Source organism: Papilio machaon, chromosome 4, assembly GCF_912999745.1.
Source record: "Papilio machaon chromosome 4, ilPapMach1.1, whole genome shotgun sequence".
Taxonomy (NCBI): domain Eukaryota; kingdom Metazoa; phylum Arthropoda; class Insecta; order Lepidoptera; family Papilionidae; genus Papilio; species Papilio machaon.
Window position 1 is genome coordinate 6,769,431 of NC_059989.1, and position 23,952 is coordinate 6,793,382.

At 36.2% G+C, this 23,952-nt stretch overlaps 3 protein-coding genes across 9 annotated transcripts in view; all 3 read right to left on the reverse strand.

Annotated features, from left to right (window-relative positions):
• Window positions 1–390: 390 nt before the first annotated feature.
• On the reverse strand, window positions 391–10,518 carry LOC106720370 (C-type mannose receptor 2). Of its 3 annotated transcripts, none has more exons than XM_014515041.2 (5): window positions 2,663–2,886; window positions 2,318–2,584; window positions 1,584–1,784; window positions 1,082–1,336; window positions 391–901 (listed from the first exon to the last, which is right to left on the reverse strand). In XM_014515041.2, exons 1-5 carry the CDS (start codon window positions 2,724–2,726, stop codon window positions 717–719), a joined length of 972 nt encoding a protein of 323 aa, XP_014370527.2. In that variant the 5' UTR covers window positions 2,727–2,886; the 3' UTR covers window positions 391–716. The 3 variants fall into 3 exon arrangements, with proteins under 3 accessions (XP_014370527.2, XP_014370528.2, XP_014370526.2); XM_014515042.2 differs by lacking the exons at window positions 1,082–1,336; window positions 1,584–1,784; window positions 2,318–2,584; window positions 2,663–2,886 and adding exons at window positions 7,235–7,489; window positions 9,031–9,225; window positions 9,968–10,234; window positions 10,327–10,518 and having other exon boundaries at window positions 702–901; XM_014515040.2 differs by lacking the exons at window positions 391–901; window positions 1,082–1,336; window positions 1,584–1,784; window positions 2,318–2,584; window positions 2,663–2,886 and adding exons at window positions 6,476–6,957; window positions 7,235–7,489; window positions 9,031–9,225; window positions 9,968–10,234; window positions 10,327–10,518.
• Window positions 3,296–5,966, reverse strand: LOC106720371 (C-type mannose receptor 2). Of its 2 annotated transcripts, none has more exons than XM_014515044.2 (5): window positions 5,748–5,966; window positions 5,405–5,671; window positions 4,163–4,348; window positions 3,744–3,998; window positions 3,296–3,652 (listed from the first exon to the last, which is right to left on the reverse strand). In XM_014515044.2, exons 1-5 carry the CDS (start codon window positions 5,800–5,802, stop codon window positions 3,456–3,458), a joined length of 960 nt encoding a protein of 319 aa, XP_014370530.2. In that variant the 5' UTR covers window positions 5,803–5,966; the 3' UTR covers window positions 3,296–3,455. The 2 variants fall into 2 exon arrangements, with proteins under 2 accessions (XP_014370530.2, XP_014370529.2); XM_014515043.2 differs by having other exon boundaries at window positions 4,163–4,357.
• A 9,003-nt stretch (window positions 10,519–19,521) lies between the features above and the next one.
• Window positions 19,522–23,952, reverse strand: part of LOC106720335 (ecdysone receptor) — a 179,268-nt gene continuing 174,837 nt past the window's right edge. For 3 of the 4 annotated variants that reach the window (XM_014514977.2, XM_014514976.2, XM_014514975.2), the window contains 6 exons: window positions 23,045–23,215; window positions 21,365–21,657; window positions 20,919–21,098; window positions 20,458–20,616; window positions 19,956–20,178; window positions 19,522–19,849 (listed from right to left, as the gene is read on the reverse strand). In XM_014514977.2, coding sequence (XP_014370463.1) covers window positions 19,551–19,849; window positions 19,956–20,178; window positions 20,458–20,616; window positions 20,919–21,098; window positions 21,365–21,657; window positions 23,045–23,215 — 1,325 coding nt within the window. In that variant the 3' untranslated portion in view covers window positions 19,522–19,550. The remainder of the gene's footprint in view (window positions 19,850–19,955; window positions 20,179–20,457; window positions 20,617–20,918; window positions 21,099–21,364; window positions 21,658–23,044; window positions 23,216–23,952) is intronic. The other variant, XM_014514978.2, reaches the window with a different exon arrangement.

Below are 23,952 nucleotides of genomic sequence, written 5' to 3' on the forward strand. Positions count from 1 at the left end.
AAAGGTCACGTATCTCTTCAAATATAAAATATACAAAATTAATGTAAAAAAAATGAAAAATTTATTAAAGTCCTTGTAAACCTTTATTAGTAACCTCTCTCTATATTATTGTAGAAATAATTTTTTATTATATCACTTTAAATTGTAGTAATTCTATGAATATTGCCAGCGTATAAAAATAATTTCATAAAATATTAAAAGTAAAGCCTTATTAGTTTATTATTTATAATATAATTTTCATTAATAATAGAAATAAACTTGTATGATAACAAAAAAATTGAAATTGTTATTTCATATTTTATCTGCGAAAGAACTTTACTCCTGATCTTGATCACTTTACTTTCTAGCATGCATAGTTTAAGGTAAATTAAACTAAGAATCAATATCAACTCGCTTCGTTACACGTTGTCGAAGTTGCGAACATATTTGGGATCATTTATTTCCTTACTAAATACTTTAATTTTTTTTTAAATAGTTCATGATTTATTTTAGTTTCTGATTATCTTTGTAATTTTATTACCTAAGCCTCATACGCTGACACTGCATAATTTGTAACCTAAATCACCACATGGTACCGACAAATTCTGAAAATCTTATACAAGTAGTCGTGCCGTTAAGTTTATAAAATGTAACTCCAATTGTTTCATATTTTATAATTTGTTAAAACTTCATTACAGATAGATTAAGGTTTTATTTACACTTCAACATGGAACTCCCTATTTGTTATTCAATATACTGCGAAATATGTTTTCTCTTTCACATATAAAGAAAAATCTGTAAACTTCACAGCTGACGTCATTAAGTTGACCATTGTAGAACATGGAGCCGCAGTTCATGTTCACGCCGCCGTCAGGCTGGTTGTTGCCCCACTCCGCATACCCCGCCTGCTCCAATGTCTCGCCTGGAACACACATGTCTTTGTGTTTTGTCCGTCACATCTGAGAGACCAACATTCAAACAAGATTTCAAATGGTAAGCTTTAACATTTATGCTCACAAACATCTGTCAAAATTGGAAATGTAAATACGTATCTATATATCGTAAACATTAATTAATACCAATCTTAATTAATGAAATTTACCCATAATTGTTTTCCAGTCCCCTATAGTTTTATCGTAAATAAAACCTAAATGCACGATTCCACGTTTATATTTTCCCTTTATTTTGTCTTTGGGTGCGTTAGCAGTGATGTTGACGAGATGTTCCGCCTCTAGCTGCGAGTTGATGATGGCTAGGTATGCTTGCTCAGCGTCGCACGTCTCTACGGCGTCTTTCCAGCTCCTCGGGTACAAGTGGAACTTGTAACATCTGCCCAAATCTTCATTATATTCGTAATCTGGAAGATAAAGATTATAAATTTATCAGATTTATCATAAAATTGTATCAGAATATTTAAAAACAAAATTTATGAGATTTAGATACCATTGAATATAATATTAGCTGAGCTATGCAAGTGGCGGACATACGCAGAGTCACGTAACATTAGGCGAACCGCTTACTTTCGCCGCCATAAAATAGATCATCGTATCAACCCTAATTACATATTTTTATGTAGAGCAAATAATCAATTAAACGATGTATACCCAAATATGGACTGTTACATTCTTCATTCCATTTCCTATCCATTTCTATTTTAGTCTTTTTGCAAATAAAAGGAAGTTTGTTGGCACATTTAGCATCCATGAGCTTGCCATCGCTGCGCATTACCACGCAGTCTTCTTCGTCCTTGTAGTTGTTTGGTTCACCGGGAGCCCAAGCATTGTATACGTCTCGTAATGCATCTCCTATAAAATAAGTATTAATTTACTAACGTAGATATTCATCTCGATTTATAACAAAAACTTTGTACATATTCATGACTCGATTTAAGTTTTAATTGGTCCCGATAGTATTGGCTGCGCTGATGACAGCAAATGATGCGATCTCGATCTCGACGATGAAAATTAAGTTAAACAAATCGGCAGAAAAAAATCGAAATTTAATATGTCGCTTTAAATAAATTAGCTTGATATATATTTGCCCTGCTATTTGCCTACGCAAATTACTAACGAGCAGCATTCACGATCGGTCTGTGACATATGTAAGGTTACTCTACTTTTTATAAGCTCTCTTTACTTTATATTCTTGCTGTTCCTTTGTAACCCGAGTTTCTCGCAAATGGAGGTCGTCCGGAGGAACAGGACAATAACTCTCGCTTATATTCCTTTATATTCTTCAGTTATCCAGTTCTCTCTTATCCAGGTTTGATTGTATTAGATACATTTAAAATGAATTTAACGTGAACACTTTTAGATGATAATACATAAAATTTCCTCACCGCTTACTGTGATGAATACTCCTTTTGTTAGTAACGATGATATCCCGACATGTATTGAAGCAGACAAAGACAGTGTTTTTTTTAAATGATCAAGAACAACGTCAGCCTCGATACTAAGTTCAGGAAAAAAGAGAGTCGCGCCTTCAAGCAAACATCTTTTCTTTGCATTTTCCCATGATCTTGGCATCATGTGTATTTTGTAAAAGCTATTCGTTTCTTCCAAATATGTATAATCGTCTCTAAAATGTTTTTCCTGTTTTTGTCCATCTAAAAATTGCGTAATTTTTCAAAATATGATAATAGCATTGAAATTGATCATTTATTAATATGTTTAGCTAAACTCACCAGTGGCTTGCAACACTGACTTTATAAACAATAAAATAAATAAATAATAGACTGTTTCAGCCATAATATTATTATCTTTAATCCGGCGCCGTCCCGGAGCCAGATAGTTTAAGCGTCCGTGTGCTGCGAGTCCTTATGTGAAATTAATGAGTAAGAAGCAACAACAAAATATACAGGAAAACCCACTTCTAACATATATAACTAGCTGTCGCCCGTGACTCCGTTCGCGCATCCTTAAAAAGTTCGCTTGTGCTACTCGTATGTGTTATTTATTTTTTATGAAATGTCCAGTCAGTTCAGATTACTTCAAGCACATTCCGCTTTTTAAGGAAGGTTTATGAAAATTCTATATAAAAATAAATTTTTCTTCTTGTACTTATTGCATACTTAAATTATTACAGCATCATTATCGCCTTGGCTCTAGGCTCTTTACTAGGTTCACCTGTATTTAAGGTCCCAATAATATAAATATAATAGGGAAATAACGTTTATTAAAATAATTTAGTAGAATCTGATCCAAACATTTTTTTTTTATAAGAGAAAGGGGCAAACGAGCAGCGGGAACACCAAGGTGTTCATCGACGCCCATGGACATCTGCAATACCAGAGGAATCGCAAATGCGTTGCCGGCCTTTGAGATAGTGATACGGTCGCTTAAAAAAAATTAAATCTCTTAAACATTATGGCGGCTCATAATTTCGCACAAGATGCTAATACAACACAAATTTAGGTATCTTGTCATGCATTGTTATAAAAACAAATTTACTGATGACTGACATAGTTTTGGTTAATTTTACACTTCGTTGATTTTATCATCAACCAAACTTGGGGTTTCATTTTCTTTTTCACATATGAAAAAACATCTATGAGTATCGCAGCCGATGTCGTTCAGAGATCCATCATAGAACATTGAGCCACATCTCTCGTTCTCTCCGCCGTCGGGCTGGCCGCCACCCCACGCCGCGTAGCCAGCCTCCTTCAATGTATCACCTACAATAAAAACAATTATATTACAATTCTACCATTCAAAACAGACAGGAGAATGCTAGTTGAGATAATGGGGGCTTTGAAAAAAACATGCCTGTAAATGTTCTCCAATCCTGTTTAATTTTATCATAGTTGAAGCCCAAATGCACAGCGCCTCGTAAATACGACCCGTGTACTTCGTCTTTGGGCGCGCTCGCAGTGATGTTAACGAGGTGGGCCGCCTCTTGTTGCGAGTTGATGATGGTCAGGTACGCCAACTCAGCATCGCACGCCTCTACTGCGTCTCTCCACGTCAGCGGGTGCAAGTGGAACTTGTAACATCTGGCCAGATCTACGTTATATTTGTAATCTAAAACAAGCTCACTCTTACTAACATTACAAATGTGAAAGTTTAGATGCATGTAGTATGTTCGTAACCACACCATTACAGATCGACCGAACATCCAGATGAAATTTGTCACAGGCATAGATTACAGTCTACGAAGCCACGAGCAAGCAAAAATAGTAACTGACCTAAATAAGGCGTGTTGCATTCTCCGTTCCATTTCAGGGACTGCAAAGTTTTCTTACAAATAAACGGAAACCTATTGGAACATTTCTCATCATTCAGTGTTCCATCACTGCGCAGTATAACGCAGTTTTCTTCACCATTGTTATCATTCGGTTCACCAGGACCCCACACGTTGTAAACATCTCTAACTGCAACCCCTAGTTAATAAAAAAACAACAAAGTGCAATCTATATCTTATACATATATAAAAGAAAGTTGTGTTAGTTACGCCATTTATAACTCAAGAACGGCTGAATCGATTTGACTGAAAATTGGTGGGCAGGTAGCTTAGGACCAGGAAAAGGACATAGAATAATCTTTACCCCATTTTCTATTTTTTTTTTATTCCGCGCGGACGGAGTCGCGGGTAAAAGCTAGTATATATATAAAAGAAAGTTGTGTTAGTTACACCATTTATAACTCAAGAACGGCTGAATCAATTTGACTGAAAATTGGTGGGCAGGCAGCTTAGAACCAGGAAACGGACATAGGATAATTTTTACCCCGTTTTCTATTTTTTTTTATTCCGCGCGGACGGAGTCGCGGGTAAAAGCTAGTATTATATATAAAACAAAGTCATGTTAGTTACACTATTTATAACTAAAGATCGGTCGAACTGATTTAGCTGAAAATTTATGGGGAGGTAGCTTAGAACCAGGAGACGGACATAGGAACTTTTTTTTATCTTGTGTGCATTTTTTTTTATTCCGCGCGGACGGAGTCGCGCGTAAAAGCTAGTAACGAATAAAAATGTAATGAAATTTTGTCACATTTTCCTGTCAAATATTCCATAAAAAATAATTCGTATTTAACATATTTGCCCACAAGTCTTATCTGTTTCTCATCCGCTGCACTGTGTTTACTGTGGTCACAATTAGTAAAGAGCCTTATTATTTTCCTCATATGTCATCGTTTAATTCTATAAAATGTTATTTTAGAAAACATAGGTATTCATAATGTAAGCGTTATAAAACAAATAACATACAGGAATAATATTATGTTAATATTCCTGCAGGTTATTATCGTTATGTGTCATAATTGACTACAAAATACATTTAATTCTTATTATTTTTTGCGCGAATCTATGTTAAATATTTTAAGCTTCAGTTGTACTGGTTAAAGATTCACATAAAATACACTTTCATTTACTTTGTAAAAAACTGAGATCCTAAACTTTAAAAAAACTAACATTGAATCATGCTCACCGTCAACAGTCTTGAATACTCCTTTAGCAAGATGCGATGATATTCCTACGTAAACCGATCCGAAAGTAGGCTGTGTGTTATTCAAATGAGCAAGTACAATGTCTACTTCATTCTCATCTTCGGCATAGAATAAACTTGCGCCTTCGAGCGAACATTTTATTTTTGCTTTCTCCCATGACCTGTACATCGTATGTATTTTGTAGAAGCTTCTCGTTTCTTCTATATACTTGTAATCATTTCGAAAAAAATTATTTTGCTGATGTCCATCTAAAATAAGATTTACAATTTATTCTTTAATGAATAATATTCAATACGTACTATAACTGTTTTTTTTTTTACTTACCCACATAAAGGACGGAAATTAAAAACAATAAGATAAACAAATAGTCTGCATGCATATTGATCGTGTCTTGATGCAAGCGTGCACTAACCACAAGGCTTTTTATAGAAATGATTTAGAAACGATAACAATGCGAAATAATTGCTAGCAATGAATTAAATATAATATTAACAGGAAAACATAACAAACTTAACCTACGTCCTATGTCAGTTCTATGCTGATTTCAACTAAGTCTGTAAGCTAAAATTCCCTCAAGTAGTAGTAAGTAGGAAATCATCTCGTACATTTAAATAATCATCTTAAAAAGCTCGCGCTAAACAGTTGGGTTAAGGGCCTGATACAAAAGGCAGTTATTTTAAAAACCGCACGCATAGTGAGGAGGTTCCTGTCTCTGTGGCCCTCACCACTAGTTGCTTGAGTCATGCGATTCCGCAGCCGGTGGTATACTATTTTTTAAATACTATATTTTGTTAATTTTTTTTTAAATGTATTATATAGATAATAAGGTAGTAAATGAATATGAAAATAATAAACACCGGTACTAATGTGTTGTAACATCGGCACTAATGTGTTGTAACATCGGTAGAAACGCGTTACAACAGCGGTAGCGACGTCATGTAACATATTTCATTCTTGCATATGGCTTAAGTATTATTTTTTCTATTATTGCACTGATATGCAGGTATAAAATTTATAGAAATAATAAAATTATGATTATCTTGAAATTTAATTAGCTACAAGTATATTTAAGGGTACCATACAAAAATAAGTTTATTACAAAGTTATATCTCCTTGGGCATTCTTTACTTCATAATGTCACTTGATACAAAGAATGCACGTTTATATATACAAATATGTACAAATTATGTTTTAAATATTTATTCGTTTAACATTTTGAGTATTCATTTATGAAGTCTTAAAAAGTCCATACGTTAAAACTTTCCAAGTCAAAAAGACCGAAACTTGCAAAATCGTCTTTTAGTACTGACTTTTAAATATGACTAAAATAAAATTTGTTATTATGTTCCAAATCTATCATCAAACAAGCTAAGAAGTTCATTTTCTTTTTCGCATATAAAGAAACATCTGTGCGCTTCGCAGGCTATGTCGTTGAGGTGTCCGTTGTAGAACATAGAGCCGCAGCGTTCGTTCTCCCCGCCGTCGGGCTGGTGGTTGCCCCACGCCGCGTACCCCGCCCGCTCCAATGTCTCACCTGGAACACACAAATAAACTTGACAACAGAGATTTTTGATAAACGATAGACTCAACCGACGATTCTGGTCCTTCTCGAGTCATCTAACTTTAAATATGTATAGTGTAACGGTGACGTAGAACTTTTTCTTGGTCGAGCGGTAGAGTTGGGTAGTCGGTCCAAATAGTTGGTAGAGTAATAGTCGACCAACGTATAGGGTCTTGTTTAGGTACTGTTAGGTAGTCCTGTATTAAATAGAAAAAAAGGATTATTTCTAGCCCTCTTAATAAATCCATACCTGTCGTTGTCCTCCAATCATCCTCAGTAGTGTCATAGTTGAAGCCCAAATGCACGGCGCCGCGTAAGTACCCGCCTTGTACTTTGTCCTTGGGCGCGCTGGCAGTGATGTTAACGAGATGGTCCGCCTCCTGCTGCGAGTTAACGATGGCTAAGTACGCCTGCTCTGCGTCGCATGCCTCCACCGCCTGTCGCCACGTCAACGGGTGCAAGTGGAACTTGTAGCATCTTCCCAGATCCACGTTGTAACTGTAATCTAAAACGCAAAATGTATGAAAGTTATCATTCAAACACTAACTACCGTTTGTAATGTCATATTACTCATTAAAGTTTGTGATATTTACAGATTAGTTGAGATTTCGCGAGACGGCAAATGGCAGCAGCAGTAGCAGGATACCGATTCCGAAATAAGACTGTAACTGTCGCGTGGCAAATGCAGTTATTTAATTTGTATGATACTAAAATCGGTATCGTACTAATGAGTACTTTAAAATAATGCAGTCTGCTGTTACAACACATACCGCGTCCCGCGAAATTGTGCCTCTGTAATATGATTCTTCTCTCTATTTTTCAATCGATGTCCTAATGCGTTATTATGTGTATTTATTGACTCCAATTATATTAGTACTCAGTTTTATTTAAAATGCATTTTTAAGTTCATAAAAGCACTTCTTTCTTCTTCTTTCATAAACGCACTAATATTATAAATTGCAAATGGATGGATGGATGGATGTTTGTTTGAAGGTATCTTCGGAACGGTTCAACGGATCTTGACGAAATTTGGCACAGATGTAGAGCATAGTCTAGCAGAACACTTACTATGTTATTTTACTTCCGCGCGGACGAAGTCGCGGGCGATAGCTAGTTTAGTAATATGTGAGTAAGTTCGTGTCGTTATCACGTAAACACTTGGCTGTAAAGACAATCTCGCGACCTCGTTGACCTAAGCGATAAGAGCATTGGTTTATATATTATGAATAATAACAAAGAGAAGTGTCTTTTTATTAAAAGACATATTGACTGCAAATTGTACAAAACATCGAAAATCCTTTGCAGTGTAATTCACCAAAGCTACTGCTCTTTCCAGGCTATATCATCAGCATGATATTAATGGCCCGAAAGTGTAATATTTATTCATCATCATCATTATCATCATCAGCTTGTACTTTTCCCTACAGAGGTTTCTAGGTACTACTCTACCTACATCTCTATCAGCCGTCTTACGCATATCCTTTTTCACACAATCTAACTATACTTTCTTTGGTCTCTACCTAATAAATACTTAACGATATTTAATATTTCTGATCTGTAAAGATTTTAAATTATTTGACACTATACAGATTTGTTTGATACTTTTATCTATATTTTAAATGTTTTAAGAAAAATTTAACAGTGGTAGACAACAGAAACAACATCTGGTGCACGAATTGACCGGCTCACTCGGTGAAATATCACGACCACACAGAAGACGTACATGAAGTGGAAGCAATAGTGAGATTTGTCTGATGCGCTCATGCCTGAGGCCTAAATTTACCTTCCCACGCTTTTCATATAAGGAAAGGATGGAAACCTGATGGAGGGGTGCATAGGAAGAGGAAATATCCTTTTTTAGGGTCCTCTTCTCTGTCGATTTAAGCTAGGTAACGCATCTGCAATTGTAACGTGTATGGGCAGCGGTTGCTTTGCTATTTCGGCGTATCCAGATGGCCACTTGCTCGTTTGCCACCTTATGCCATGAAAAAAACTGAACAATATTGAACGAGTAAGTTGACCGGTTATCGGGTGCTATATTCGTACCTAAATAAGGAGTGTTGCACTCTTCGTTCCATTTCAGTGATTGCAGAGTCTTTTTGCAAATAAATGGAAACTTATTGGAGCATTTCTCGTCATTGTAACTGCCATCTTTTCTTAATATCACGCAGTCCTCTTCACCGTTAGCATCATTCGGTTCCCCGTGACCCCATTTGTTGTAAATATTTCTAATGGCGACTCCTGCAAATGTTATAAAGAACAAATGTTAAAACTGTTTTGTTGGTATAATTGTTTTGATAAAGAGGTTTGAAAAGATATTCGTTAAGATGAAAGAAAAATGCAGTAATAATAGTGACCGACGAGAATATATTCCCGGATGTTAGAAGAAAGAGTGATAAACCAGTATTGTATCATTGTATCTAAATGAGTTAGTGTCTGACTGCCCCTGTGAGCAACAGACCTTAGTTTATAATTTTTGACAGTTAATATAAAGTTTATGTATCTAAAAAAAGCAACCTATTTAATTTTATTTCTATTGTTTACAAAACAACATCATGCAGGTTATTCCCCATTATAAACCTTGATTCGTAAAGTAAGGATTCTGAATCATAACTAAAAAACGTTTTTCCCTTATCAAGTTGCTAATTTATAACAGGTTTGTACGACAGGGAAAGTACCTCAATACGTAAGGTTTTTTAATTTATATCCTATTGTAGGAAACAAACAGGTAATTTTTCAAATTACCCAAATTAAATTTAGTAAATTTGAATTCAAAGTAAGCACACATCAATATTTAAATTTAAATGACGTCAAAAGTTAAAACAAACATACAACCACACCTGCGGCAAGTAAGTCTCAAACTGGTTATCATACGGCTAGATTTTTAATTTATTGTATCATACACAATCAAAGTTAACTTATTCAACTATTCACGTCATTAAGTTTAAATACATGACCATGAAGCTAATACGTGCAATCTTACCGTCTACAGTAGTGAAGACTCCTTTTGCAAGTTTCGATGAAATTCCAACGTACACCCATGCGAACTTTGGTTGTGTATCTTGCAAGTAGGCGAGGACCACATCCACCTCGTTTTGGTCTTCAGGATAGAAGAGTGTCGCACCTTCTAGAGCGCATCTCTTCTTCGCATGCTCCCACGTCTTTTGTATCGTGTGTATTTTGTAAAAACTGCTCGTCCCCTCCAAATATTTGTAATCATCTCTAAAATGTTTAATTTGCGGTTGTCCATCTAAAATTTTATTACCATCACAAAACAGATCATAGGCTTCACACAAATGAGGTCACAATCATGATGTTTTAAAAGATCGTAAAATTACTTACACGTGAATTGAAGCACTGATTTTATAAACAATAAGATGTATAAGTATTTTACGAGTGCCATGTCAGGTGCGTTTGCTGGCAATGTGAGCGTGCGCGAGCGACGGACTGTGTTATTCGAATGAGAAAATGCAGATTCACAACCGAGCGTCATCATTGCCACTTAAACAAGATTAACAGGAAAACTCTGCCGAGAACAACTTTATTTGAACAAATATTTTAACTTTAAAATTATAATATAATTATTTTAGGTTAAGTTAAAAACAAAAGAGAGACAGTTAAAAATTTATGTAAGAAATGCATTCGAGCAAGCATCAAGTAGTTCAATTACTGTTCCTAATAAGTCTAATCTACTAACTGCTAGGTTTCAATTATACGAATAATAAGACATCTTGCAGATAAAGGGAATTCCACATAACCCCGATAAGTAGTCATTTTTACTACGATATACTATTACCGCTATAAAACTGAATGTTGACGAAAAAAGGAGCAGTTTCCTATTCGAACTTCCAGTTTCATTGTTCGGTTTTACCCGATATATCGGAAAGACCAATGCCTCTACTTGTCGCCTTTTCTCCCCAGTCGTTGTACCCATTAGTCTTACGTCAAAGATATTGTATAACAAATTGCATAGTTTTATGTAATTTATTAAAAGATTTAAAAAATGATCATCATCACCTCCATATACATCCCCACCGAGGGGCTCGGCGCCTACTCCTAAATAGGAGGTGACTAGGCCTTAAAAAAATGATACCTGTCTGTGATTGGAATGGTTTATCAACTTTAGCATACAGTTCAAGATGAATTTTTAATTCTTCGATGATGTTATACTGTATTTGGCTTCTGCTCATATCTGTCCCCACCGGTTCCTACCCGAGTAAGGGTAACTAGGCCTTAGTCAATCACGCTGGTCCAGAGCATTGGTTGACTTCCCTGTCCTCTATTCTTTTATCTAATTTTACTTCTTTATTTGTTACTGCATAAAGTGTGTTTGCATGCGTGCTCTTGCTCATTTCTTTGATGTATTGTTGAGTGTAAATTCTTGCAGTATTCTTTTGTCATTAAATTTCCGAAAACAAATGTAATACGACATTGATATAAATCTTTTAACAACTATCATTAAAAGATTTTAGAATGGCTATATATTGGAAGCCTCTCTCTGATATTTACTGCGGCCCGACATACTTAATGTGTGCGTAGCATATTGTGAAATAACAAGTTTTTGTCTTATTTTATCATGTGGCAAAAATCTATTATAAAAAATACTTTACGTTCTATTATAAAACTAGTTTCGTTTTAATTTAAAAATATGTTCTTGACATTATAATGATAAATTTTATAGAAAATCAAGGATAACTTCGAGGACTATGAGGATCGATAAGTTGGTAAGAATACCCAAATGCAACGCGGATGAAACGTCAATTTGTTAAGCTTGTGCGTGATAAATCTTATCCTATTTTTGCCTTTATACATAACAATATGACATATCTCAAAACAATGTTAAGTGTCAGAGTTTATCATGAATGTACTGTAAATAGTTCAGTCTTAAACAGTTTATATGGAACAAATGATTTTTAAAAAAACAAAATCAATATTTTTTTATAATAATTATTTGGCGCGTGCACAAGCTTAATGGCATATATTACGTGTTGGTACAACTTTCGTTCTTTAATAAACTTTCCTACAAATCTTTGTAATTTTTGCCAAACAACCAAAAAAAACAAAACCTTGCAAAACCAAAGATCAAATCATGTTCATACTCGATGTGTGGAGTAGGTAAGATTTGGCAATTCAATAACTATTACGTGTTCTTTTAAAATTAGTTTCTTTGTAACCGTTTTAGAGACGAATTTGTCTGTGTTTTTTCTGTCAATTCGTAACTCCGCTCCTGGTTGTACGATTTTCATAATACTTTTTTTATTCGAAAGATATTGCATGTGATTTAGTACCATTATGGCAATATTAAAAACTATCTTGTAGTTTTTGAGTTATTCATAATAAGCCGTGCCAAAAATAGAATTGGTGAAGAATAGAACAATTTTGCTTTTATACATATTCGTGCATTTACATAAAAATAATGTATAGCAGTATTGTATGTCTTCAAATGTACTAAATAAAAATCCGTCATATATCTCGCACATATATCTATCTCTTATGGTTTTCTCACAATAAGCATATTTTTGTATGTTTTTCGTAGAAAATAAATAGCACAATTTGGGGAGGCATTTTAGTGTTTCTTTCAATTTAGTGATGTTCTTATGAAGATCTTCCGAATATACAACAGAATTCTTGAATAGATGAGAGGGAATCTTCTATGACTGCTGTAATTATAAAAACTTATTAAATAGTAGGTATAGTCCTTTTCTTTGTATGTATGTAGAAAATTAGTAATCGAATTTCTGGTTCACTAAAATCAAGATATAAACAAATAAAAAATGATGACTCCAAAATAAAATATTCTCTGAAAAATGCACTAAAAAGTAAAAAAATAATACCCTCGAAAGACAGAAACATCTCTTATTTCTTGTATTATGTCTATACTGTACAATTATTTTTATTTTGCAGTCGGTTTCGGCTTAGGTAGAAATTTAAACGTAACTGCGTCTATGTGTATCCAAATTATAGTAACACATCTCAGATATAAATGTTAGTAATCTACAATAGCTCGGACGATACCGATTCCGTAGTAACAATAACTGTAAAATATAGACATAATACAAGAAAGAAGTGTTTTGTTTTTCGAGGGATATCGTTTTTTTCTTTTCTTGTTATAATTTTTTAACGATAAAATTTTCTCCCGAAAATGGCGAATAATCTGTAGAAACCACCAAAGTAATACCGGTTTTTGTAAAATAAAATTGTTATAGATGACAACAGCATTGACTTTGAATCCAGTTTGATTTAATTATACACATCATCAACAGGCACAGGTTTATCCGACTGAAATTTCCTCGAGCGCAATATAAGAGGTCATGAGAAATAGGTAAAATCCATTGTAACCATGAGTCAGAGGTTTAATACGATATCTAATTTTAGGACTTTTTCTTATTGCTTCGTTTACCTACCTCTTTCCTGAGTTACCTTTCGTGGAGACTTGACATTATGATTTTCTAATCTGCGCGGTGTTCAACATGAGGGTGGCCATTGATTGTAATTTCGTGAGTGATAAATAACATACGCATTTTATTTATTTTATAACACTTGGGCAAGAAGGAATACAGAGATAAGAAATAAAAGACAAAATTATTTTATATCGAGGTGTAAGTTTATTCGCATAACAATTTTTCATACAAATTTCCTCGTTTTGTACACACCTTTTCATAGTTTTGTTTTGTAGTTATCTTTTAAAAAAGTTGACTCTCTAAAATTTTTAACATATCGTCATGTCTGTTCCCTATATCTAGTTCACTTCATCTCAGCGGTTAAAACATATAATAAAGTATTCACTAAGGCAAAAGTATTATTAGGGGGAAATAATTATTACCGCGGACAAAGATAGTATAACGAAATAATATACAAATAAAATGTGCTTCGATGAACACGGAATGGGCTCTTAACACGTAGTATCAGCCTTCCTTGGTCTATCGACGTGGCACTTGGCGCGAGGGGCAGCGGGCCCCGCGCCGCACGCAGCGCGGCCTCTACCCTAACAATAGTTGTAACGGAAATTGCACAATCGCACTGGTATCGGCGGACTGGCCACGAGGCTGCCAGACACACTTCATAAGAAAATAATTCCTCACTATATAACAACTAAAATCACTTTAAAATCAATTCAAAATGTACATTATTCAGCTTAATTCAAGTTAAACAAATTCTAATCTGCTACAAAAAGTTAGCAAATTTAAATACAAAGATCACCTAGTCCGTCTATGTAAAAATTAATGATGACTTAAGTATTAGCGAAACAGGCAAGCGAGTCGGGCGCGACTCACTCGCTACTTATTATGCCTTCAATTGTACATTCAACGAATTAATAGCGAAACGTATTGCGTTGACACATTAAAACTAAAAAATGACTGTACATTTTATATTTTATATGTAAATATTTGTACATATTGCACTCTGAAGTAACAAAAAAATTATTAAGAAAAAATCTATCGAAACGAAGATTACGCAGAACAAAACGTATATCAGTAAACACAAAGTCATTGAAATTATTTTGTAATCACAATTTTTCGTAGCTCATATATTAGTCTAAGTCCCTATGGCTTACAAAGCTTACAAAAGATAAATACAGAGGTCATATACAAAAAAAATATACTTCTACCCAAATAATATAAAAATAACAACAGCCATCTGTACTTTCTTAGATGAATAAAATTAAACATATGTCAAACATATGACAATAAAATCTAAAGGTATCTATATACAAATTTTTAATGGACACAGCGGACCCCTACCCCGTGGTCCTCGCATCGGTAGACTGGACTTGCCACGTTTGGTCACCGCGCACTACTCCTCCTTCCCCCATTGCAAAGTAAAAAGTTTTGAAACAGCATTGAAAAAGAATAACCAGTGCGACCCCGCGCCCTGGACAGCGGGCCAACACTGCCATCGATGACGCAGCGTCAAGCGATACCTCTTTGATAATTAACAGTTATATAAAAATGTTAATAGTTTAACTTTGTTGTACCATGATTTTACCTTTGTACATTCTATCTTGATAGGAAACTGATAAAAATTGGCATCTTAACCCCGCCTAACACTGCGTCATTCAATCGTCACGGGTAAAACCCAGCGCAGTGAGTCGGTGTCCACGCCGCGAGGTTAGACTTAATCCCCTCCTCCCCTTGCTCGTCCCTCATCCGTCCCCCGTCTATAACTGCTTCGTTCGGATCTCGCGCATCTCAGCAAGCGATATAAACTTATCATCGTACTTATGTTTCATTATCAGCTAAGACACAAATTATATTAATGTATTCCCATTACTTATTACGTTTCTCGTTAAGAGATTAACATTAGATCCTTAATAAATCTATTATAATTTCGAAATCGAATAATATGTATCAAATGCGATTGGCTATGCACCGACGGGGTCCGTAAACTACGAAGCTACACGTAATGAGTCCTACGCCTCGAATGATGTATAATAATTTAATTAATTTACTTATCGAATGGCAGTAATATTCGTCACGAGCCGAGATCGCCTCGGTCGGCGCCGGCGCCGGCGTGGAGTACATTGCGTCTCGGCTATAAGGCATCTTACGTAGCGCAAACACATGAAGGAACACGCTCGCAATCTACGGATCACAACTCAAACGTTTCGTAGAAAAACCTCTCGCTATGACCGCAAACATACCGGACGCACCATCAAATTACGTTTATAATGGCAGTGTGATTGTTAATACGCCCCAGCTCTAAACAGCAGAGACCTAAGACACTCGAGTGACATTTTGTGCTTTATTTATTTAATCGCCTACTGCTAGAGTAAAAATAAGTGTATAATTCGAAAAAATGTACACTCGACTTTGCGAAGACGTAATCATTTGTAAGTAAAAAATAAATCCTAAATAAGAAATCAATTTTTGAAATCTTTTGAATTAGCTGAGAGACAAAATATACAATCCTGCAATAATACAATGCTGGGTCACTTACATGTGTCGTATTTTTGTAATTATTGTCTAATATTTGATTTACTCTATAACTTGTTAAATCAAATTAAGAAATCTATCTATCCCAAACGCTTACATCTACACAAAGCCGAGTGCTAAAGCATTCTAGCGCCGGTCCGCGGTGCAAGCCTCATCGTCACGCACAAATCTATACGTATTAAGAAATGCATTTCCAAAAAACAACAAACATACAGATCATGTAAATTTCTACACCACAATATTATGCATGTAAAGAAGACACATTCAACACGCACCAAACAGACTCTTAGTTTACTAGTACATTACAACGAATGATGGATGCGATACATTACGCACTGTGATGCTGGTGACGTCACTACACGCACACAACGAATCCAAGATCCGACAGACTTCGATGGCTTCGAGACGGACAATGATGTCGAAGAGAAGTACATCTGAAGTTATCACCTATTGCCTGAGATGAACGACGGAATGCGACTCGATACGATATTACGCGACCAAAATTAAACAAGCCAAGTATGATGACCCGATGATAAAATAACCCGTATGACGAAAAGAGTTATATCTTGAAAGGTGTAAAATTTAAAATATAGTTTTTGAATTCTTTGACTACATTATGCGCACTATATTTATGCTACTCTATACACATTTATAATACTCTTTTAATGCAAAATGATCTTATGAAATAAATGCGCTTTATATTTTAAAAAAAGAAAAAATTGTTGAGCGAAGATAATGTTTAATTAACGTAATTATTTTCATCGCATGAGTCGCAATACTCACGACTATTTCGATTTGAATCGCATAGCCATTTATCATTCATCAAGGACAATAGGAAACAACAAAAATGACTACTGACAATTTAAATACATAGATAGAAAAGATACATAAGTTTTTTTTTCATAACGATTGACGAAGGTAAACTATTGTATATACGTTAAATTCTTCAGATTATATAGTTTTAACTTTATTTTGTAAACAGAACACGCGTTTTCTGAAATTTTAAGTTATACACAAATATATTTGCATTGATTAAGCTTTTCAACGAAGTTATTGCTTTAAAAGTGACTTATGTATATCTACTTCATGTTTATTTGCAAGTTATATACAATTATATCAAAGTAAAAAGTTTAAGAAATCTTATAATGTTCTTTCTATGTATTTAAATAAATATCAGAAACGGACACGTGTATACAACGCTTATGTATAACTGAGATCGTTTGATTTTAGGATGTATAAGATGACTTATGTATCATTGTCGACGTAAGTATATAGGTAAAGGGAGATAAGGCATATTGTACACGAGTGACATTTGCCACGGGCAGTTTAAATACAACAATACACGTATCTAACTTCAAATTCAGACTTAAATTCAGCATTTTAAAAAATCAAATTCAGAAGTTTAACAAAGAAATTGACAAGGGTGAATATGATTTGAAAAAAAGCCATTTTTTTATGCTCAAAGTTCAAAATATAAGTTATATTTTTCGTATATAATTTGAGAGACAGATGTATTTCTCGACATCAAATTACGTGCATGTATCCTATCGATATATTACATCACTATTCCAATATTGTTCCCATAGAGTAAGCTCGGCCAAACATCATAATACAATATGTACAAAACAAATTCCTAGAAAGATAAATGAGCTGCCTTAAGAAACTATAAATAAAAGAAGATTTTTTTAAAGTCCTAAACATTAATAAAAAATTTGTAATTTATAAATACAGATTAAATAGAAATAAATAGTAATTTGGACAGATTTTTATGGGCTCTACATTTCTAACTTCGAACCTATAACAGCTGCCTGATAACATGCACGTAATACGATGTCTTAAGTAGAAGTATTAAGTAACAGCAGGTATATAGACACGTTTATTACAACTGGGAATTGTGAACATCTGTCTCTGAAACACCTTCAATTACAACATGTATACTCTATGTTATTTAACTTTGTTAAACTTATGGCGACACTTATTGTAAATTGCACAAACTGGTACACAATGTTGCCTTCAAACAATTAAACTCGACTATTACACGAACGTCCGGCTGAATTGAACCATAACACATATGATATCTAAGTGACTGTAGACGAAATAATCTTGTGTTATATTGACTTGATACAGCGTGAATATAAAAGCCGCCGTCGAACTTTCAATATCTTAACTATGTAACACGGATAGACAGAACTTCAAAGCAGTTTATGTCATGTTTTGATAGTAATAAGACATAAATCGGCTTACACATTTCAACATGTAATAATTTTAATCACAGCAATAATAAATTATAAAATAAATGGACAAGTCGAGGGACACGGGCACAGGACATTGGAATATTAGTCGAAATCAAAACTGACATGACACTCAACACGTCTTACATAAACTATATATATACTAGGGATGATCGATTTTAAGCGTTGTTTGTTGTTATCGATAAAATCGATGTCTTGAACACATCAAAGCCAGTAACATCAATAGAAGTAACCAGCAAACCCAATTGATTGCAATTTAAAATCATAGATAATTTAATTTCATATCAAAATAATTCATTAAATCTATAAAAATATATACAAATATATAAATACTTAATAAATATTTGGCCGTCGATGCCTTTTATTCGATTAAGTTGCATATTCTTGTCGATATATAAATGTGAATGATTTCGATCATCCCTAGTTGTAAACAAACAGTCGCAATTCAGAGAACACAGTCACTGACATAACTTACGTTATTCTAACCGAAGGCGCAATATATTACATATATGTATAGATAAATCGAAAAGGTGTTTTACCCACAATTTTGGTAAATAAACAAAACTATCAACTTTTTCATCCAATAGAATCTTTTCATATATTATTTTAATTTATAACTCTCGTAGTGTACGTATGTGTAATTTAGGAGGTGTACTTATAGAAGTGTTACAATATTCGTATCCGAGTGACCAACAGATCCAGCCGCTAACGACAACGTGGAGGCGACAAGCGGCGGCCGGCGCGAGACGCGGTCGCTGCGGCCGCCGCCGGGGCCACTATAACTATCAACACTTAATATATTCTCGAACGTTCAACAGCACATATATTCACTAATCTCTCGCACGTCGTCGGTCACCGAATACGCACATCTCGCACCCGCGGTCCTTATAAATAGTCTCATCACATCCCATCGTCTCCAGTGTCCGAGCACTTCACTAAAACTAGCCAGTCTATGAGCGTTCTCTCCTCAGTGGCGGCGTCGCCTCGGCGCTGCACAACACGGTCCCTCCCCCGCGCCCGCCTCATCCCCCTCTGGCATTGCTGACACCCTGCTGGATCCCCCCCCTGACGTCCCTTCGGTGGCCTTACCATATGTTCGCTCTATTAAATCACCCCCATTCAAATCTTGCATACGACGAAATTATTATTTTCATTTATTTTATCTATACTTTCTTTTTTCTTGAATTAGAACGGCAAGAAAGAGGTCCTGTAGTGTTTTTTTATAGACAGGAAATCTGGTGTCCCAATAGATCAGTAGCCTAACACATGGTAAGTCGGTGGGCGGGGCTCAGAGGCCGCTGGGCGTGGCGCGGGGGGCGCGGCGGGCGCGGGGGGCGCGGCGGGCGCGGGGGGCGCGGGGGGCGGTGCGCTCGCGCGGCCGCTAGAGCTCCGTACGCGCGTCGGTGACGGGCGGCGGCTGCGTCGTCGACACGTCCGCCACGTCCCAGATCTCCTCGAGGAATGGCGGCAGCTTCCTGTTCTTGAGCTTGAGCGAGATGCACATGTTGGAGTTCTGCATGCCCAGCGTGCGCAGCTCGGACAGCACGGACAGGATCTTGCCGTATATGACGGAGCAGCGGGGCGACGCGCTGTGCTGGTTCACCACGTACATCTTCAGCGTGTTCAGGTAGTACCGTTGTATCTCCTCCACCAGCTTCGGCTGTTCGAGGCCCGGCCGGTCTGGAAGTTGAAACATATCTTTATAAATAGCCATCGATATCCAATACTAGAGCTAATCAGCATCGAAGACAGTTTAATGGCTCGTGTAAGAGGTTTGTGAGCTGACCTGAGAATATAACGATGGCGGTGAGGAGGGCGTAATGTACGTTGTCGAGCGACATGGTGTAGATGCAGCGGCAGAAGTGCAGCAGGTCCTCGATGACGTAGGCCATACCGGCCTTGCGGTAGTTGTCGCGCGTGTACGCCTTGTTGTTGGCGAACAGCACGCTGTCCGTTTCGGGGTCGTAGCGCCGCGCCACTCGCAGCATCATCACCTCGCTCGAACACGCCTGATAAATATAAATCTACATGTTTAAGAAGAAGCGAAAATTTATCAAATTTGGTAGAAGGTGCGTGGGAGTTACGAGAAACAGACAAAAACTTGAACATCAGTGCGATCTAGATATTAGAAGACAGCAACTTTACATGATATACCACGAAAGCTTATATAGTAACATAAGTTACGGTCAAATTTTGGGTGCTGTTAAGGTTCTCCCACAAACTTAACCCAAAACTTCAATACGCCTTAAGAGAACTATAACCTTAGTGTTTACCAATTTAAAATCTACCTTTAATAATGTAATTTGATCAGGCTGTGAGATTTTGGCGAACCCTGGCAAGCCCTTAGCAAACTCCACGATCAGCTGCACTGTGAGAATCGTCATCTCAGTGATCTGACGGAAGGGCAGGTCCGACTCTTCCTCGTCCTCTTCCCCATGCTGCCACGTCTGGAAACACAATATTACTTGATATAATTATCAATACAAAACATAATATTTTCAGGATTTACAAATTGAATGAACTATAGTAAGTTTATAATGTTTTTTATTTGATCACGTTACACACAAATTTCAACATTTTCTTTTTTCTTAATTTTTTAAGCAATAACTTTGTTTGCAACAAAAGCACGGAAAGATTTATTCACGGATGTTGTTGACATAAATTTTAATATCTATGATTTAAACGCGTCCGTTGGATTTATTTTACTAATTCGATATTCGTTTTTTTTATATAATAGCATTAGTCTTACTTCCGTAACCCGTTTCAGGTCCTCTTCGGAAGGCTGCTCGTAGCCATCCTGGTACCAGACGAGCCTCGCGATGAGGAACTGCTGGTTGGTGGTGAGCGCTGGGATGTTCTTCAACCTGTTCTGCTCCAGCAACTTGTCCGGGAGGAACCGCGGTACCAAGTCGTGCTGCAAACATTCCAGCTTCACGTAGGAAACAACCGTCGCGTTAATACTTTGCTTGCTCATTATCATGATAGTACAGAAAGCAAATGTATTCAACGTTTTTCAACTATATACTATGTTTAATAGATTTCGGTTTTTAAACGATTCTTTTTTGAATAGAGCCTTTTTCACGTTTATCGTTGTGTGGAAATGAAGGTATTAAAAATATTTAATTTAGGAGTTTCTCAATTAAAAAGTAAGAGATAGGTTACTCTATAAGGTGTAATTTAATAAAAGTTGCTTACAATCCTGGCGGCTTCTGGGGGAGGTGGGTCACACTGCATGATGGGGGGCATGTGGTCGTCGACTGTGGTCGTACTGACGGGCAGCTTATCCTTTTCCCTCTGCGCCTTTTTCTCCTTCCTCTTCATGGCGCACTGCGTCTCCGGCACCACGCACTCGGGCCGCATGCCCACCGCCAAACACTTCTTCAGCCGGCACTCTTGACACTTGCGTCGCATATACATGTCCATTTCACACGCGTGTCCGAACTTACATATGTATACTGCATTTTTGGTAACACTCCGCCTGAAGAATCCTGGAATTGATGACGTATAGATTATTGTACGTTTAAATTTTGTAAAAATATTGTAATGCAGTCGTTGCAAACATTAAAGGTTGTCTGAAAGACGGGGGTCGTTGACACCGCGATATGAGAGGTACGATTAGGTAACGTGATATGACAAGATTGATAATAAAAGCGATACGTATTTATTGTAAGAAATACAGCGATGTATAAAATTGTGAGATGGCCATTGACAAATGAATATGGTAGAAGCGAGAGAGGTACGGAACAAGTCTAGACGGTAAAGGATTGCCGGTCAGTAGACATGCAGCAGACGACCATTGTGACGTACTGCCGTGGCATTTGACTACAATATGCACACGCGCGTACAATCACCGCGGTCACAATGCACCATTCCAACTCTCAATTGGTAGTATAAACATATAGAAAGCATCTTGCAGACAAACTATATACTATTGCTATATATAACTATAGTTATTGGTATATTACGATTTTCATAAAGGTGCAGTCTTTATGTTAGTGATTTTTTTTTTTAATTTATTTATTCACAAAAAAATTACACTACACAAGAATTATAAAAAGTCGCCAAACTGCACAGCAGTTTGATGGCGACAGACACTCATTATATTATACTAAACCTACTATTAAGTGTAATTAATTTTCTAAAAAATTGAATTTGAATAATTATCTGTTTTAGTGTTGTCGTCCTTCAATTTGAAACATCTTAGCAAACTATATCCTGTTTTGAAAGCGAAAGATTACTCAGCGGATGTTGATAAGTTGCCGTCTCTAAATATTATTTTTTACGATCCTTTTTCAAATGAAAGTGACCCAATTAAGCTAAAAGCTTTTAAATGACCAAAAGATTAACCCGTCTTAAAACTACACGATTTCTTTAAGTGTAGTAAATGTACAACAAGGCAGTCTTATATCGACTTAGTATTCTGTTTCATTTTTTATGATAGACGTCGATGGTCTTGTCTGTATTAAAGATCACAATTAAATCAAAAACAGATAAATAAATATACAGTTTATCAATAAGCAGTGGAGTTTACGAGATTTAAAGATTTTATAAAAAGTTTTCAGTAAATCGGTTAAAGTGAATATATATTATGTAATAAGTCCTAATAAGTTTACGACATTACGTGAAAAATATTTACCAAGTCTTACGAAGGCGGATAACTATTGTTTATTCTGATCACAACTTATTTCAACTTTCGTTATTCTAAAATCGTAACGTTGTACATGTAAGAACTAGAATTGTCTTCCGACATTCCACACATATGTTCATATAAATGCAACACAAGCACCGTCTGTAAGGTTCGTTTTAGACACATGTAACATATATTAGGTTAGGTTGTCAACGCGTCATGTGTTAGGTTGTCAAATGTGAGTTTACCTTTGCATCCTTCACAGGTGAGCGCGTTATAGTGATAGCCGGAGGCGCGGTCGCCGCACACCAGGCATAGCTCCTCCTGCTGGCGCGGCGCAGGACCTTTCTTCTGCCGCCGCGCGTCCCCATCCGTACTGCATCCATTGATACTCGACGCAGGGGACAACTCCTCACGACCTGCAACAATACATATAATACGGTTAGAATATTAACAAACACAGAACCAAGTTGATACCATTAAAAGATATAAGTTACAATGTTTTCACAATTTGATATAATTCACAATCATCGTTCGTACACTGGTTAAGGCAATGACAATATAGTAGGCTTACGGTGTACGCTGTCTAAGACTATAAACAACTACAAGCGTAAGTGCATTTTTTATAAATATAAAGTTCCTTCAACTGTGAAAACACAAAGTCCAGTGGCCCAAAGGCGTCGAGTGTCAAAAACATCTAAAATCGGACGCCATAAAATTTGCATACATTTCATGTACCATTAGCTGAGACGTCGAACGAGCGGGGAAAGATTTTATTTCTCATTTTTACAACCGCTCCGACTTCGAAGAGATGTTTTGGTAACGAAATACGGGTAAGTAATTTTCGGCGGCAGCGTGGCCGTTTCCTGTCCAAACAAAAGGTGGATAGGGTAGCCGTCCGCATACTAATCAGGCGTGGCACAGTTCGTATGCCGGGCAGGTTCGGGAATAGGGTATGCGATGTGCGATGGAAATTTAATAGGCGCTTGACAATCACGCAGTCGGAACTCCTTAAAAGGCAAACAGTATTGCAAATGTATTTATAGCTTTTTGAATGCGTGATTTTTTTTACTATTTATATTAAACAGCCATTGCATGCATGCATACTGATGCTTAAGAAACTTGGACCCGATATGCTCTAAATTTAAGATTAATC

Coding starts and splice junctions, on each gene's coding strand:
- LOC106720371 (XM_014515043.2), bottom strand. CDS start 5,802: ATGCATGCAGACTATTTGTTTATCTTATTGTTTTTAATTTCCGTCCTT. Junction 4,358..5,404: donor AGTATTCAAGACTGTTGACG/GTGAGCATGATT, acceptor TTTATTAACTAG/GGGTTGCAGTTAGAGATGTT. Junction 3,999..4,162: donor ATGCAACACGCCTTATTTAG/GTCAGTTACTAT, acceptor AGCTTGTTTTAG/ATTACAAATATAACGTAGAT.
- LOC106720370 (XM_014515040.2), bottom strand. CDS start 10,480: ATGATGACGCTCGGTTGTGAATCTGCATTTTCTCATTCGAATAACACA. Junction 10,235..10,326: donor ATCAGTGCTTCAATTCACGT/GTAAGTAATTTT, acceptor ATAAAATTTTAG/ATGGACAACCGCAAATTAAA. Junction 9,226..9,967: donor AGTCTTCACTACTGTAGACG/GTAAGATTGCAC, acceptor TAACATTTGCAG/GAGTCGCCATTAGAAATATT.